This window comes from Mustela erminea, chromosome 19 (assembly GCF_009829155.1).
Source record: "Mustela erminea isolate mMusErm1 chromosome 19, mMusErm1.Pri, whole genome shotgun sequence".
In the NCBI taxonomy this organism is placed as follows: domain Eukaryota; kingdom Metazoa; phylum Chordata; class Mammalia; order Carnivora; family Mustelidae; genus Mustela; species Mustela erminea.
The window spans coordinates 42,389,134-42,404,193 of record NC_045632.1 but is presented as its reverse complement, the minus strand read 5'-3'; the positions used below and the strand labels follow the sequence as shown (position 1 = coordinate 42,404,193).

The following is a 15,060-nucleotide window of genomic DNA, read 5'->3' as shown; positions in this document are numbered from 1 at the left end:
ACAAGGAACCTAAGATGACTCCACCATAAAATATCCCGTATTCTTCACCCACTTTCTTAAAAATCAACACCTCCATGCTTATTTTAGTACAAATATCCCAGCAACAGCACATGGCGAGCCGCTGCTGAGGGCATAGGTCTTTATTGGAGGGGTATGGGCAGGGCATGAGGAAGGTTCCCCTATTCTAGGAAGATGGGGATAGTTCTGGCTGGCCCTACAGTGGGATGTGTGTGGGGGGGTCTGGCCAGGCCACAGTCCAAATGGGAAGACAACAGTCAGTCACAAAATTATGGGAGCGCCACATAAGCCTGGCTGTAAGTCCAGGAACCACCTAGAAGCCTGGGGCAGGTCCCCTGCACATTCATTGTTAAACTCTACAGGATGAGGCTGTACATGAGTTAATTACAAAAGAGTCATATTTACAAAAATCTGTACACACATTTGAAAAACTCACAAAATTGTCATCTATGTATCACAAGTTGCTAGACCAAAATATTAAAAATGAGATAAAATTATACATTTCTCTTCTCAATTCTTTTCAAAAGGATTATTTTTAAAGCACATATGCTACTTTCCTTAGCAAGACCCATGAAAAGACTGAGCAGCTCAGCCTTCCTTGAGCCCCCAGAGGCCTTGACCCATGAATGGGCCTGGCCAGGGGACACTGCCCAGGGTTGGGGCAAGAGAGCCAGCCCACAGTGCAGAACAGAATGCTGAAACAATAAAAGGAGAAAGATGTCTTTGGCTAAAACTTTGGCATTAAATAAAAGAGGCAAACAGGATGGAAACATGCAGCCTGCCAGCCAGGTTGGGGCAGAGCAGGGGCACAGGTGACCTTGAAGGCTGGCTCCAAGAGGGGTAGGAACCCAGGGCTGGGAACCTATCTGGATGGTAAAAAGGTGTGTTTCAATGAGCTGGGCGTGCCTACTGGGCCTGGTAGGGAGCGCGTGCAAGGAAGGAACAGGGAAGGGCAGGTGGGCCACCTTGGCCACAGCCAGCTCATCAAGTAACTAAAGTGGATGTAGTGCAAAAGTCGCAACCAAGTACTATGGACATGCTACCTGCTTGCCTTAAGGGTCACGTGGCAATGATGGGCCAAAGGCAGGACCTCATCCTCGTCCCGGGTGCCTGTGTCCTTAGCCACAGAAAGAGTCCAAACTTTTCCCAATGTGTGTGGAACAGGAGAGACAGAATTCTGCCTCCATACGTGTTAGTCGAGGTCACCTGGGTCCAGGTATCAAGGCTCAGAGTTTGTGCTTCTCTTTGCAGTCTCTGTCCTCTGTTGGCACCAGCAGGCTGAGGACGGACAGAGGAATATTTGGGCTTCTCACCCCATGGCAGAGCACCCAGTCTGAGCCCCACCTCAGAACATCACAACAGCCTTTCAACACTGACAAGGTGTCCAAGAAAACCCACAGGGTGGCACATGGAGGCCCACTGAATAGGATGCGAAGCACAGCTCCATGGGGCGGAGGGGCATGGGTGGTGATGTCCTTAGGGGAGCTCCGCTGTTCTCAGGTGGGCACCAGGCCTGGGGGGGCCATACAGGGTCACTGAGGCAATATGGTTATTCTGCATAACCTGGTGTGGGAAGCAGACAATGAGTCAAAGGGGAGGAGTAGAAGGGATGTAGGCATGGTAGGCAATCAGATCCACAAAAACCATCAGTACTAGGGCTATGACTGCAGAGAAGGGATTTGGGGCAGCTCCTGTGCGTAAAGAATGGATGTTGTGCGTGCAACACCTGCGCACAGGGCTGGGCTGATCCCTCAACATCCCCCAACTCATGCCAGGAGTCACCTCTGGTCCAGCAACTGCCTGCTCTTCCTGGGATACATAAACTTCACCATACCTACTGATCCAGTCCTTCTGGAGCTGCTGGGGGCCTAGTGAAGGTGTACCATCCAAAAGGGAGAAGAGGGAGAGTCCATTCTGCCAAGCCAATGGGGCCTCTAAGGCTACTCACCCATAGTACACTTTTTCACATGGCATTCACAGATCCCCAACACTCCCATGTTGAGCTCCATTTGCTCCCTGGAGTTCCCTTTCCTACCATATTTACATTCTCACATATGTGGGATCCCTGTTACCTCTCCTCTTGTTGGATACAGACTATCGCTTTAGCCTCCATGACCTAGAGTTTCCCCAAAACAGTTTCCGTACTCTTTTTTTTTTTTTCCCCGCCCCCCCAGTTTCCGTACTCTTACTGTTCATTATGGGCAGGTCAGATCTTAGCAGACAGGGTTACTGGGGAAGGATTAACTCACCCAGAAGGGCTGTTAGGCCCTCCCCAACCTTTCTCCATCACTTGCCTGTCCCTGCCATGGCCACCAGCCCCTCAACGCAGAGGACTTACCTCAAAGATCATCCGCTGAAGACCAAAGCAGAATGTAGAGCCAAATGGGTTGGTGTTGTTTGGGGAGGAAGACCTGAGGCCAGAGAAGCCAGAATTAGAGATGCAGTCAGAAGCTGAGGCCAGGCAGGGCATCCAGTCCCTTTTGGGATGGGGGATACTGGCCAGCGGTCTCTCATGACGGTCTGTTTCCCACACGGCCCTTGAGGTATCAGGGGTAGTGATAGGTATCATTCAAGCTCTGAATCCTACACAGTCCAATGAGGCACAGGAAGTTACTACACAGTGAGATTGAAGTGGCAAGTTAGGAGGGAGGAGCCTCAGGTAGCATGGCAACTGGGTAAACTACAGCATATGGCAACTTTAATGGGAAAAAAAGAGCCCAGGACAGCCAGTGAAAACTTCCTTTTCTGAATAACCAGGGGTGAAAGGCCCCCCTACCTGGAGAGGCGAGCTATCCCCAAGGGGGAAACCTCTCTGGTGCAGGTGAACATGCAGAATAGCTGGCCCAGTGGTAATGTGCAGGATGGGGGGCGGGAAATATATTTGTGGCAACAACAGAAACTTCTGTCATTTCTAAGCCCCAGGCACTGCTAGGCTTCCCTAAGTCTTCTGGGCTGTGAGGAGCAGGATGGGGTAGTCAGAGCTAGCAACCTCCCACTCACCTGTGCAGGACAACAGGTTTCTCCACAGGGTGGCCCAGGAGCTCCTGGATGTTGTCCCACTGCAAAAGGGATGGGGTCAATAAGGGATTAGCAGGGACCTAGTCATGCCCCTGACCAATAGCTGGCCCCGAAGACATGGGCCCCAGACTGCTGGCAGGCTCACACCCACCTCAGTTTGGGGCTACACGAGGTGGGAAAATAGGAGCTCACCTTGCTGTAGGTTGTGCATGTTTCTGTCTGACCGTCTGCATTTTCTGAAAAGAGAACACCGGGTGAGATGATATCTGGCCTAGTCTACCTATGACCCCAGCCCTAGGCAGAATCCAGACCTGGCCACCCTGAGCATTGGGGTTGGGAGTACAGAAGGAGGACAGATGGGCTATTTCAGAGTTCCTGAATGAAAGAGGGTAGAGAATCAGCAGGGGACAGCAGTCATAAGGCTGATCTGGGAGTACCTGGATAATCATGTGTAGGAAATTCTCCCTACCAGGGACCAGCAATCCCACGATCATAGGAAAAAACCACGAGAGCCTCCAGGAAACCATAGGCCGAGCATAATGCAGCCCCCAGAACACAGAGCCCAAGCCAGAGGAGCTGAGCTATGGACAAAGCAGGTGGGCAAAGGCTCCTGCTACCATTTCTGTTTGGATCACTGTGTCTCTACATTATGAAAGACTAACTTCAAAACCCTTTTCTTACTCTGAGGATATTCACTACTCACCTTTCTTTATGGCTAGTGGGATCTTGAACTCACAGCGGTGATAACTAGAGAGAGAAGCCAGATGGATAAAGTCTGGGCCCACAGAGGCCTGACTACCCGCGCGTCTCAACCCCGTACCCCAGCAAACACAGAATGAGCCCACCCCCGAAGCCCTGGCTCTGGGGTCTGAAGACCCTGTCATCTTGGATAAGATACCAAGCTCTTTGAACCTACTTCCCTATCTGTAAAATGGGTATAAATGGAGAGACATAAGGAATTAACACTGTACCAGGAACAGAGTAAACACTAAGGAAATGTTCATTTCCCACAAAACTGTAAGAATTCAGGTACAAATTAGTGAATACTCAAAGCCACAAGCTCTCTTTTCTTGGGAATTTTCAACCCAAAGCTCAGTTCTTGGGAGGGACAGGTATAGGTATACTCACATGTTAAAATTATAATGCCCAGGGTAATTCGTGTGTAGGACAAACTTCTTCACTTTGTGTGTATTTGCATCAAAGAGGATATCCTGGGACAGAAAACAAGGACGTCCAAGTAGGGAGAGTTACTGAGGCTGGGCAAGGGCCTTTCCAAAGGCATGTTCAAAAATAGCCACTCCATAAGGGGGATGCGTCTGGGCAATAGCTTTCTCCCAAACAACAGTCAAGGGGACACCTGAGGCCAAGCAGCCTTAACCAGACATTTTCAGTGAAAGGGGCACCCAATCATCTGCAAGCCCCCCATTCCAAACTTTGTAGCAGCAGGCCCAGCAGACCCATGGGCTATAACTCCCATTGCTTGGGAATTCAAACACATCATGGAGACCTTTCTTAACAAACACCTGATTAAAAACTCTAACTGAGCACAGATTTTTGCTTACAGGCTACCAAGAAGATTCAGAGACTACCTGAATTTCCAGGGGCTCAAAGCACCTAACTATTCCGAATGTCATGACTGGCCATTAGGCCCTCTCCGTGGGAGTCAGCAACCCCTGGAACTGAAGGTCCAGCCTCTCACCAGGGCTCAGACTTGGATCTGATGCTGCCACCAAACACTTCTTCCTATCCCCCACACCCTCCTCAGTTTCGTATCTTGACAGCTGTTCAGGCCTGTGACCCCAGGGTTACCTCTGACTCCACTTCTACATCAGCCACATAAGTCTTATTAGGATTGGTCCATTTGTTCCATCTTCTTTGTCCCTTACAATCATTGCCCCTTGAACTCGAGAGGTTCAGCTTACAAAGTACCATCCCCTCCTGCCACTGTCCTACCCCTGAATTTATGATCTCACTGCTGTTCCCTCACTACTCCTGCTTCCACTTTTTTTTTTTTTTTTTAATTTGACAGAGGGGGTGGGGAGCAGCAGGCAGAGCAGGCAGAGGTAGAAGCACAGTCCCCACTGAGTAAGGAGCTTAATGTGGGGCTTGATCCCAGGACCCTGGGATCATGGCCTAAGCAGGAGGGAGATGCTTAACTGACTGAGCCACCCAGGTGCCCCCATTCCCACTTTGACCCTTTTTTATTCTCCCTGTTTTGTGACTCCATAAGAGGCTCCTATGTTCTACAAATGTGCAGATCCCAAACTATTAACCTGAATGAATGCCACAGCCTCCATCTGAGCAGCATGTTACCCTCAATAAAGAAGCCAAGACATACCAGGGAACCAGTGTTTCTGAGCAATCTCAGTGGCAGGGAAGGCCCACTTTTGGGTATCACTGCACGACCACTGGGCAAAGCCAGCTGGGGCTAGTTTCCCCGCTGCCAGTCATGGCTACAGCTCCATGTGGACACAAAGGTGTGCCCAGTACATGGTCCACCACCACAGAAATGAAATATTTCTCAAAGGAATCACAACTTACCACTCCAAGAGTGAAGTAGTTAAAAAAGTAGTCATTGCACTTGGATGGAACTTGTTTATGAGGGGAAGGAGAATGAATTTTCATCTGTTGGGAGAAAAATAACAACAAATTAAATCCCAACTGCTTAATGTGGTTCTCAGATTAACTAAAAGTCTACAAACTAAGCAAGAGTGTCAAAGTCCCTGCTACTGGTGCTGAACAATGTAGCCAGCTTTGGTTGACAACAGAGGGGCCCTGGTCTCCCAAGAAAACGCAGGACAATCTGACCAACAGCATCAGGAAGGAGCTTTCAATTTAATTCTTTATCAGTTTTAACAGAACAGGTTCTATGGGAAAATAACAAACAATTCATATTTATTTGATATTAAGTTAATATTGATTTAAAAAGAAGTACGCCTGACTGGCTCCGTCAGTACAGCATGTGACTCTGGATCTCAGGGTTGTGAGTTCGAGTCCCACCTTGGGTGTACAGTTTACTTAAAAGGAGACTGCCTATTTGACTTTATGAACACATTTCCCCTACCTTGTCTTCTGACTTATAGAAGACCTTGTGTGGAGAACCAAGCATGCTAAGAACATCTTGGCAGGAATCACCAAAATACACTGAACGTTCAAATACCCGCATCTTGGCATCTGCTAATAGACCAGGTCCACAACCTACAGAGAATAAGGGAAAGGTGGTCAGGTTCCCACCCAGAGCCTGAGATCCTACAACCTAGGGCCAAGGGGGCCCCAAAGAGGCCAATGGCTGAATGTTGCTTTATTAGTTCTGGCTGAGGGCCTGCATGCAAGCAGAAATACCAAGTCACAAGCGCTTACAATGCTACAAGAGATCACAATCTACTTGCAATAATCCCAGAGGCAGGCACCTGGGTGGCTCAGTTGGTTAAGCATCCAACTGTTGATTTTGGCTTAAGTCATGATCTCAGGGTCACGAGACTAAGCCCTAAGTCAGGCTCATGTGGGGCACAGAGCCTGCTTGAGATTCTCTTTTTCCCTAGTCCTCTGTCCCTCTCTAAAAAAACCTAAAAAAAAAAAAATAATAATAATAAGGAAGAAAGAAAAGAAAAGAAATAATCCCAGAGACACATTCAATCCCACAAAACTGACGTGGAGCTCCAAAAACTGCATTCGTTTCCCTCACCAAATATTCACTTATTGGCTACCAAGGGCTAGACTCTTAGACACTGAAGAAATACGCTGAGCAAAACAAGTGCAGTCCCTGCCCAAAATGGAGCTTATGGTGTGAAGATCCCAAACTGGCACCACACAGCCATGTACAATAGACAGCAGCATGGACGCTATGGAAGTATATAATGAGGTGCTATTATCTCTTGCCACTTTCCAGGTCCTGACAAGATATAAGAATTTATGTTAAGAGGGGCTTCTCAATGGTTACCCCCAACCAGAGACTGGACCTCAAGAGTGAAACATCTATTAACCCACTCCCTGATGCTACAAACACCGACAGACCCAGTAATACTAAAAAATGACAAACCAGAAAAGTGGGAGGGTAAGAAAATCCTATTTGCTAAAAGTTTCTTCTTTGGGAAGAATCTTTAAACCCTGGCTCTAATACGTTTTGGAAACAGTTCCGTTAAACACGTACACATAGCAGCAGCTGTGGAACAACAAAAGACACACCAACTCTGTGGATGGGAAGAAAAAGTGTTTTACTTCCTCCTCACCCCACATACAGCTAAGAACCAGAGGAAGACTGCATTTCCTGGTACATAATCACCTTCCCCTAAATCTGCTCAGAGCTTTATAGTTGACAAAGCTCTTTCATGTATAACAATCCATTTGTTATACAGGGAAGACTTCAGGGATCTAACATCTGAAATAAGCTGGTACTGAATTCTTCAACTAACCCAAGAGTCTTTAGCCACAGCACATCTACACCGAGTGGCAAATAAAGGTTGTGTTTAACTAGGTCGTAGGGAAAGCGTAGCCCACGTTAACCTCTGTCTATAAATCCTGCTGCTCAGGCAAGCCTGGCTGATCTATAGAATCCACCAAAAGCCCTGTCAAGCTAGACTGTATGCCCAAAGTCTCCAAGTACTGGACACCTGCAAATGTCCAAATGGGGCCATAGGGAAGGCACTCGTCATGTGTGAGTCTTCTCTCGTCTCACTCTACCTGAAGCCTACGCAGGGGAAAAATACCTTAGTTTTAGGAGACCATTTTAGTTTCTGATTCTCTGGAGTGAATCTTCCTATAAATTATTGTGGGGACTTAAGAGAGTTGAACTGACTTCCTATCTTAAAAACATCCCAGTAATCCAATCAAGAAATGGGCAGAGGACATGAACAGACATTTCTGCAAAGAAGACATCCAGATGGCCAACAGACACATGAAAAAATGCTCCACATCACTCCGCATCAGGGAAATACAAATCAAAACCACAATGAGATACCACCTCACACCAGTCAGAATGGCTAAAATCAACAAGTCAGGAAATGATAGATGCTGGCAAGGATGTGGAGAAAGGGGATCCCTCCTACACTGTTGGTGGGAATGCAAGCTGGTGCAACCACTCTGGAAAACAGCATGGAGGTTTCTCAAAAAGTTGAAAATAGAGCTACCTTATGACCCAGCAATTGCACTACTTGGTATTTACCCTAAAGATACAAACGTAGTGATCCAAAGGGGCACATGCACCCGAATGTTTATAGCAGCAAAGTCCACAAATAGCCAAACTATGGAAAGAGCCTAGATGTCCATCAACAGATGAATGGATAAAGAAGATGTGGTATATATATACAATGGAATACTACGCAGCCATCAAAAGAAATGAAATCTTGCCATTTGTGATGACGTGGATGGAACTAGAGGGTATTATGCTTAGCGAAATAAGTCAATTGAAGAAAGACAACTATCATATGATCTCCCTGATATGAGGAAGTGGAGATGCAAAGTGGGGGGTTGGGGGAGTAGGAAAAGAATAAATGAAACAAGATGGGATCGGGAGGGAGACAAACCATCAGAGACTCCTAATCTCACAAAACAAACTGAGGGTTGCTGGGGGCGGTGGGGAGAGGGTGGTTGGGGAGGGTATGTATGTGCTATGGACATTGGGGAGGGTATGTGCTATGGTGAGTACTGTGAAGTGTGTAAACCTGGTGATTCAAAGACCTGTACCCCTGGGGCTAAAAATACATTATATGTTTATAAAAAAATTTAAAAATTTAAAAAAAAAAACCCAACATCCCAGTAGTTATACTCCATAAGGAAATATGTGAGACATAGGTTGGATAAGACAAACTACCTTTCTGCTTGCCAAAGGAAGCTCTCAATGAGTACTGGATTGGACAGTAATTTGATGAGACCCTGACTTCAAATGATTCCCCCACTGACCCTCTGAGATGTGATTGCTCAGAGTGTGCTGTACAGGGTGGCAGTCAGAACTAGAGATCCCCCAGCCCTGACAGACTCCTCCTGCTGTCACTTGGGATAACTGTATCATCCTTGACTACCCTGCTGTTTCGAGGTGTGATCTTCCCAAATCACTTGACCGTCTACATCTCAATTCTCGATCTCAAGTCTCTTATTAAACACTATAGCTCAAGTGCAACATTCTTTTGAATAGAATTTTCTGCCTTGGCTAGAAAACCACATTTTAAGAAATTTCTAACCTAGAAATTGTAAACCATCCAATTGTTCAGGAGAGTGAGCTCACAGTTTATATACCAGATTCGTCATAGTTAAGAGTCAGTGCCCTAGAAACTGATATAAGACCCCAATTTATGAACAAACACTAGCTAGACTATGAGCTCCATGAAGACAGAGCTTCTGTGCTGGCTCCCAGGCCAAAGATATAGCCTGTACTACTAAACATGGCCCAAGATCCACAGTAGCTGAAAGTAGTCACATACAAGTAAATCACAAATGAGGAATGGATCCTGGAGAGACCAGCCACTGAAGGCAGCAGATTTTTGTTCACAGTCAGTAAAACTCATAGTAGGGTCTGGCCAAACCACAATTCAACAAGTCACTACTGCCAGCCTACTGACTACTGGGCATAAAGGGTGGTAAAGGGGATGGGGCACCTGGGTGGCTCAGTCACTTGAGCATCTGACTCTTGGTTTCAGCAAAGGTTGTGATCTCAGGATTGTGGGAGTGAGCCCTGTTTCCCACTCCATGCTCAGCACGGAGTCTGCTTGAGACTCTCTCTGCCCCTCCCTGCTGCACACTCTAAAATGGGTAAATAAATCTTAAACAAAGGAGGGGGAAAGGGAAGAGCAGACCAGTATCACAGCCCATAAGACACATCTCCAATAAATAGCCTGGGAAGCACTGCAAAACCACATACGCATACAGAAGGCTTATGCATATGCGAGGGGGAAGCAAGGCTACTGTAATTTATTAAGATTTGCTAATGATAAAACTGTGTCTTGTCCCTTCACAAATCTAAAGGATAGCTTTAACCATAAATATCTCCGTTGTCTTGTAAAATTACCTCTAAGCATGTGGGATTTTAGACTGTCTCAACATGGATATAATGGAGAATCCAACACCCCAAAGCCAGTAACTGACCTGCAGCAAGTAGCCGAAGTCGTAAACCTGAGGGTCCAGTTCCATCTCGAAGAACATCCACACTCTCAGCATACACATTGCCAAGGAAACAGCTCAGGGGCATCACGGGAGCCCTGGAGGCAGGCACAGAATGAGCAGAGGCTTTGCCCTCCCTCCCAGGGAGCCCATGGCCCAAGAAGTTTGTGCTCCCCACGCATACTTTGTATCCTGTAGGCTGTTTCCACTGTAGATGTACATTCGTTTCACAGTTGCCCCATGGGGTATCTGGAGAGAAGCTAGGCCGTGGGCAAAATTGGGCTGCAAACACAGGACAAAGTTTTACTAAGAGCACAATGCAGCCCATGGGAGCCAGGCACTGCCATTTCCCCAGCCCTCACGGGCCACGTCAAAGCACACAGTCAAACCTGGTTCCAGGTCAATTAACTCACCCATGCATACAGGTTCATCTTTAGTTTTACTTAATTTTTCTTTCCTTCATCAAGAAAAAATTACAGGAATGCTTTCTTTCTTTACAAAAAATGTAAGCTTTACAAACATCTATCATTTCATGACCCTAAGGATGTTGTTACCTAAAGATGAATGAAACATTTTGCTAAAAGCAATAGATAACTGAAAATCCAGAAGGGACTCTCAATCTCTAGGCCACTGAAAAAAAAGAACAGTGATTTGGAGCTTAAAGCAAGGCACAACTGAATTTCAATCTGAAAAGTGAGCCTGACCTCACTCTGCAGTGGGAAGGGCCCTGTAACTGGGAATGCCAGTTTGGGCTTTGTTCTTGCTATCAATCCCACCCACTGTACCCATCTTGGCCTCTGAAGACCTCAGAGATAAGAAAGAAAGGCTACCTATCCAGCTTCCCCAGTAGCATCATCTGCTGTATTGCCTGGATACTGGGTGACAAATACCAGAGGAAGGGAAGGGCTAACCTCATACTTGGGAGCCTCGGTCCAAGAGTCTAACTGAAAAGAGAAAGACAGTCCTCTGAAGTTGAGGTGGAAGAGCTGCTCAGCAGAGTTGTACACTGTGGGAATGGGGAGGAGAAAATGACATGGTTGAATGGCATCAGGAGATGTGAACACAAACAAGCTCGGTAACACCTTCCTTGTGTTTGATTCCCAAACTGACCTACTAGGCTGAAAACAAGGGGGAGGAGCTTTCCTTCACACCCAACTATCAACCCTTAAATTCTACAGGAACCTGGCTTCTGAGGGCACTGGGGATGGTGCCACTGGCCAGGCTTATCATTATGAGCTGCGACAGAGGATGAGAGGAATCAGACAGACTTGGCTTACCTCCAGGATGGGTCGCACCGAAAGACTGGTCAATCTGCTCAATGGTGGGAGCTATGGCCTGAGAGTTGAAGTGCACTCCACTGAAAAACAAAGATGCTTTCTCAAATCCCTAAAAATGGTGGCTGGAATAGTTATTCTTAAAACACAGGCAGGCGAGTTTACAAGTACACCAAAACACAAGTTTAATTAAAGAACTTTTAAGTGAGGGACAATTAATGAAGTCAGAACAAGTCAAGTTTCCTGAGGCTGATAGACAGAATTGATCCTTAGGGCCTCCCAAGACATGTGTGGTCCTCAGGCAGTTTAGAAGGAAATTCAGTCTTAGCCCAATGGCATTTGCACTTGGATGAAGAGCGGCCACAGGAACAGAAAGTGTTAATGTGCTTTCCTAGGATGCCTACTGATAGTTTGGCTTGAAAAGGAGCTTTCTTAAAAGGGGATAAACATCTTAAAAGAACAGTACAGCCAAGCAAGGCAGCTTATTTTCTTTCTCTCTCTCTTTCTTTCTTTCGTTCTTAAGATTTACTTATTTAACAGAGAGAGAGACAGAGTGAGTAGGGAGGGGCAGAGAGAGAAAGAATGTGAAGCAGAATCCATTCTGAATACAGAGCCCCACATGGGACCCTGAGATCATGATCTGAGCTGAAACCAAGAGTCCAGCACTTAACTGACTGAGCCACCCAGGCGCCCCAAGCAGCTTGTTTTCTTAAGAGCTAGCACTCAAGGACTGGGTGAATGGTGGGGCGGGGGGGGGGGGGGGGGGGGACATGGAACCCATGCAAAGGGGAAACACCTGAGGGGGAGGGGCTTGGGAATGAAGAGGAGCACGTGATTTCCGATGATGAGCATGAAGATATGGCATGTATGACTTTAAGAACAATGTTTAAACGTTAAGAATATTTTTTAAGGGCACCTGCATGGCTCAGTCAGTTGAGTGTCTGCCTTTAGCTCATGTCATGATCCCGGGGTCCTGGGACTGAGCCCTGCATTGGGCCCTTTGCACAGTGGGGAGCCTTCTTCTCCTTCTCCCTCTGCCTGCTGCTCCCCCTGCTTGTGTTCTGTCTCTTTGTCAAATAAATAAATAAAATATTTTAAAAAAAGAACATATATTTTTAAATCAGCATAACTTGTGGAATAACTATTTTTCTTTAAGCTTTATTTACTCATTTGGCAGGGGGCAGAGGGAGAGGAAGAGAGAGTCTCTGCTAAAGCAGACTCCACACTCATGGCTTAAACCCATAGCCCTGACACCACGACCTGAGCTGAAACAAAGAGCTGGATGTTCAAGAGACTGCGGCACCCAGGCACTCTAGAATACCTCTTTTTTAACCAGGCATGGTGCTATATGCTTTGCCAGCAGTGTCTCATGTCATCTTCCTAACCTAGCAGCCACATTACTGGCTTCATTTCTCTGAAGGGAAAACAAGCTCAGAGAGGTTAAATGACTCTCCAAGGTCAAAGAGGTAACAGAATGAACGCAGGGCAGGCTGACCCTGGACCCCATGCTTTTACTCACCACTAACTCTTAAGAGAGAAAAGAGAAGCTGGACCTTGAGGTACAAAGGCTCCAACAGAACTGAAAGACAAAAAGAATCTGCAGGGGCCAGTGCTGTTACACATTTGCTTTATCTACTTCTCTACTGGTAAATGCTGCTTGAGCCAGCCCCAGGAAGTGGGCCCTTTCATGCCCCCACAAAGGAGAGAGAAGCCTGTTAAAGAAGCTTACTACGTGAGTATTCTGGATGCTAGCACAGTGTCTTGCCGTAATGGGAGCTCAAATATTTGTTTTAGGATATAGACTATTTCCATTTTCCTTCTAAAAAGCAGATTTTGGGGGCCCTTGGGTGGCTCAGTTGGCTGAGCGTCCAACTCCTGGTTTTGGTTCGGGTCGTGATCTTGAGCCTCACAGTGGGTTCTATGCTCTGTGTAGAGTCTGCTTCTCTCTTTCCCTCTGCCCCTCTCCCACCACATGTGCTTGCTCTCTCAAATAAATGAATGCAATCTGAAAGAAAGAGAGAGAGAGAGAGGAAGGAAGGAAGGACAGAAGGGAGGGAGGAAAGGAGGAATGGGAAAAAGGGAATGCCTGGGTAGCACAGTTGGTTAAGCATCTGATTCTTGGTTTTGGCTCAGGTCATGATCTCAGGCCTGTGAGATTGAGCCCTGGGTCAGGCTCAGCTCTCAGTATAGGGTCTGCTTAGGTCTCTCTGTCTCTCTCTCTTCTGCCCCTTCCCACTGCATGCACTCTCTCTCTCTAAAATAAGTAAATCTTGGGGCACCTGTGGCTCAATGGGTTAAAGCCTCTGCCTTCGGCTCAAGTCATGATCTCAAGGTCCTGGGACTGAGTCCTACGTCAGGGTCTCTGTTTGGTGGGAAGCCTGCTTCCCCTTCTCTCTCTGCCTGCCTGTCCGCTTACTTGTGATCTCTGTCTGTCAAATAAATAAATAAAATCTTAAAAAAAAAAAAAAAAAGTAAATCCTTTTATTTATTTTTTTAAAGATTTTAATTATCCATCTGACAGAGAGAAAGAGAGCAAGTACAAGCAGGGAGGGGGTAGAGGGAGAGGCAGGCTTCCCACCTAAGCCACACAGGCACCTCAACAAATTAAAAAAAAAAAAAAAAAAGAGGTAGATTTTTGGCCCCCAAACAGCAGTCCCTTTGGCATTCTCTTTAGCATTCACAGGCTTTGGAGTCAGACCTATGGGGGGGTCGGGGGTTGGAAGCTGTGACCCATAAGACAGTCACATCACCTCTGAGCTAAGGTCCTGCTTTGTTGTGAGGATTAAATGAGCTGACATACATGAAAAATGTTTTAAACACAGCATGTCCTTAACAAGGTTTCCTTCTCTTCCCCAGAAAGCTGAGTAGGTTTGGAGGCTGCCTGAGGAAATCATGGCACTAGGCTGTAATCCTAGAACCACTATGGATGGGAATCCTTTACTAACTTAATGAGGGTAATTGATAAACTCCATTTGTACCAATCCTGTGACAGATACCAGCAGGGAAGTAAACTTACCAATATTTTAACTTTACTTTAGTCAAGTCATATACTTCAATCACCTAAAAAAAAAAAAAAATCAAATGTTTAAGCATTGGTAATGCTCTGCAATTGAAAAAGATTGACTAAAAAGACATTTATAGAGGGACGCCTGGCTGGCTCAGTTGGTAGGACATGTGACTCTTGATCTTCGGGTATAGTGTGAGCCCCTCGTTGTGTGTAGAGATCACTTAAAAATCTTAAAAAAAAAAAAAATTTACAGCATAGTGAAGAGAAAAAAAACTATCACTAGCTACAATTCTCCTGGAGCACTATATATTATGTTTTGTTCTCATTTTTAAATCTGGAGGAAAAACCCATACCAAACACACAGCATAACCTCTCCTTTTCCTTCTTCCAGTGATCATTCAACAGATGTCCACGGATGCTGTGGGTCAAGGTTCCTCTATCTAATCTACTACTGGGTCATACAGAGGACTGCACAAACAAAACCATGAAACCCTCCACAGAAACAAAAAATGTAGCTTAAAAGTTAAAGCTGTACCTTTGGATACTGAGCCCTCTGCCTTCTATCCCACATTTTGCTGCATGAGTAAGACCCCAAATCAAATCACTTTAAAAGCTTTAAAACACTTAGTTTACAAAACAAAAAGTTGGGGG

General features: G+C 46.2%; 1 protein-coding gene across 1 annotated transcript in view; it reads right to left on the bottom strand.

Annotated features, from left to right (window-relative positions):
• Window positions 1-85: 85 nt before the first annotated feature.
• C19H16orf70 (chromosome 19 C16orf70 homolog) overlaps window positions 86-15,060 on the bottom strand; it is a 29,045-nt gene continuing 14,070 nt past the window's right edge. Inside the window, exons 5-17 of the mRNA XM_032325038.1 lie at window positions 14,419-14,462; window positions 11,406-11,485; window positions 11,040-11,134; window positions 10,313-10,410; window positions 10,114-10,226; window positions 6,101-6,234; window positions 5,578-5,661; window positions 4,165-4,247; window positions 3,740-3,783; window positions 3,229-3,272; window positions 3,019-3,077; window positions 2,357-2,429; window positions 86-1,581 (exon numbers count right to left, since the gene is read on the bottom strand). Of these exons, the coding sequence (XP_032180929.1) occupies window positions 1,495-1,581; window positions 2,357-2,429; window positions 3,019-3,077; window positions 3,229-3,272; window positions 3,740-3,783; window positions 4,165-4,247; window positions 5,578-5,661; window positions 6,101-6,234; window positions 10,114-10,226; window positions 10,313-10,410; window positions 11,040-11,134; window positions 11,406-11,485; window positions 14,419-14,462 (1,038 nt within the window). The 3' untranslated portion in view covers window positions 86-1,494. The remainder of the gene's footprint in view (window positions 1,582-2,356; window positions 2,430-3,018; window positions 3,078-3,228; window positions 3,273-3,739; window positions 3,784-4,164; window positions 4,248-5,577; window positions 5,662-6,100; window positions 6,235-10,113; window positions 10,227-10,312; window positions 10,411-11,039; window positions 11,135-11,405; window positions 11,486-14,418; window positions 14,463-15,060) is intronic.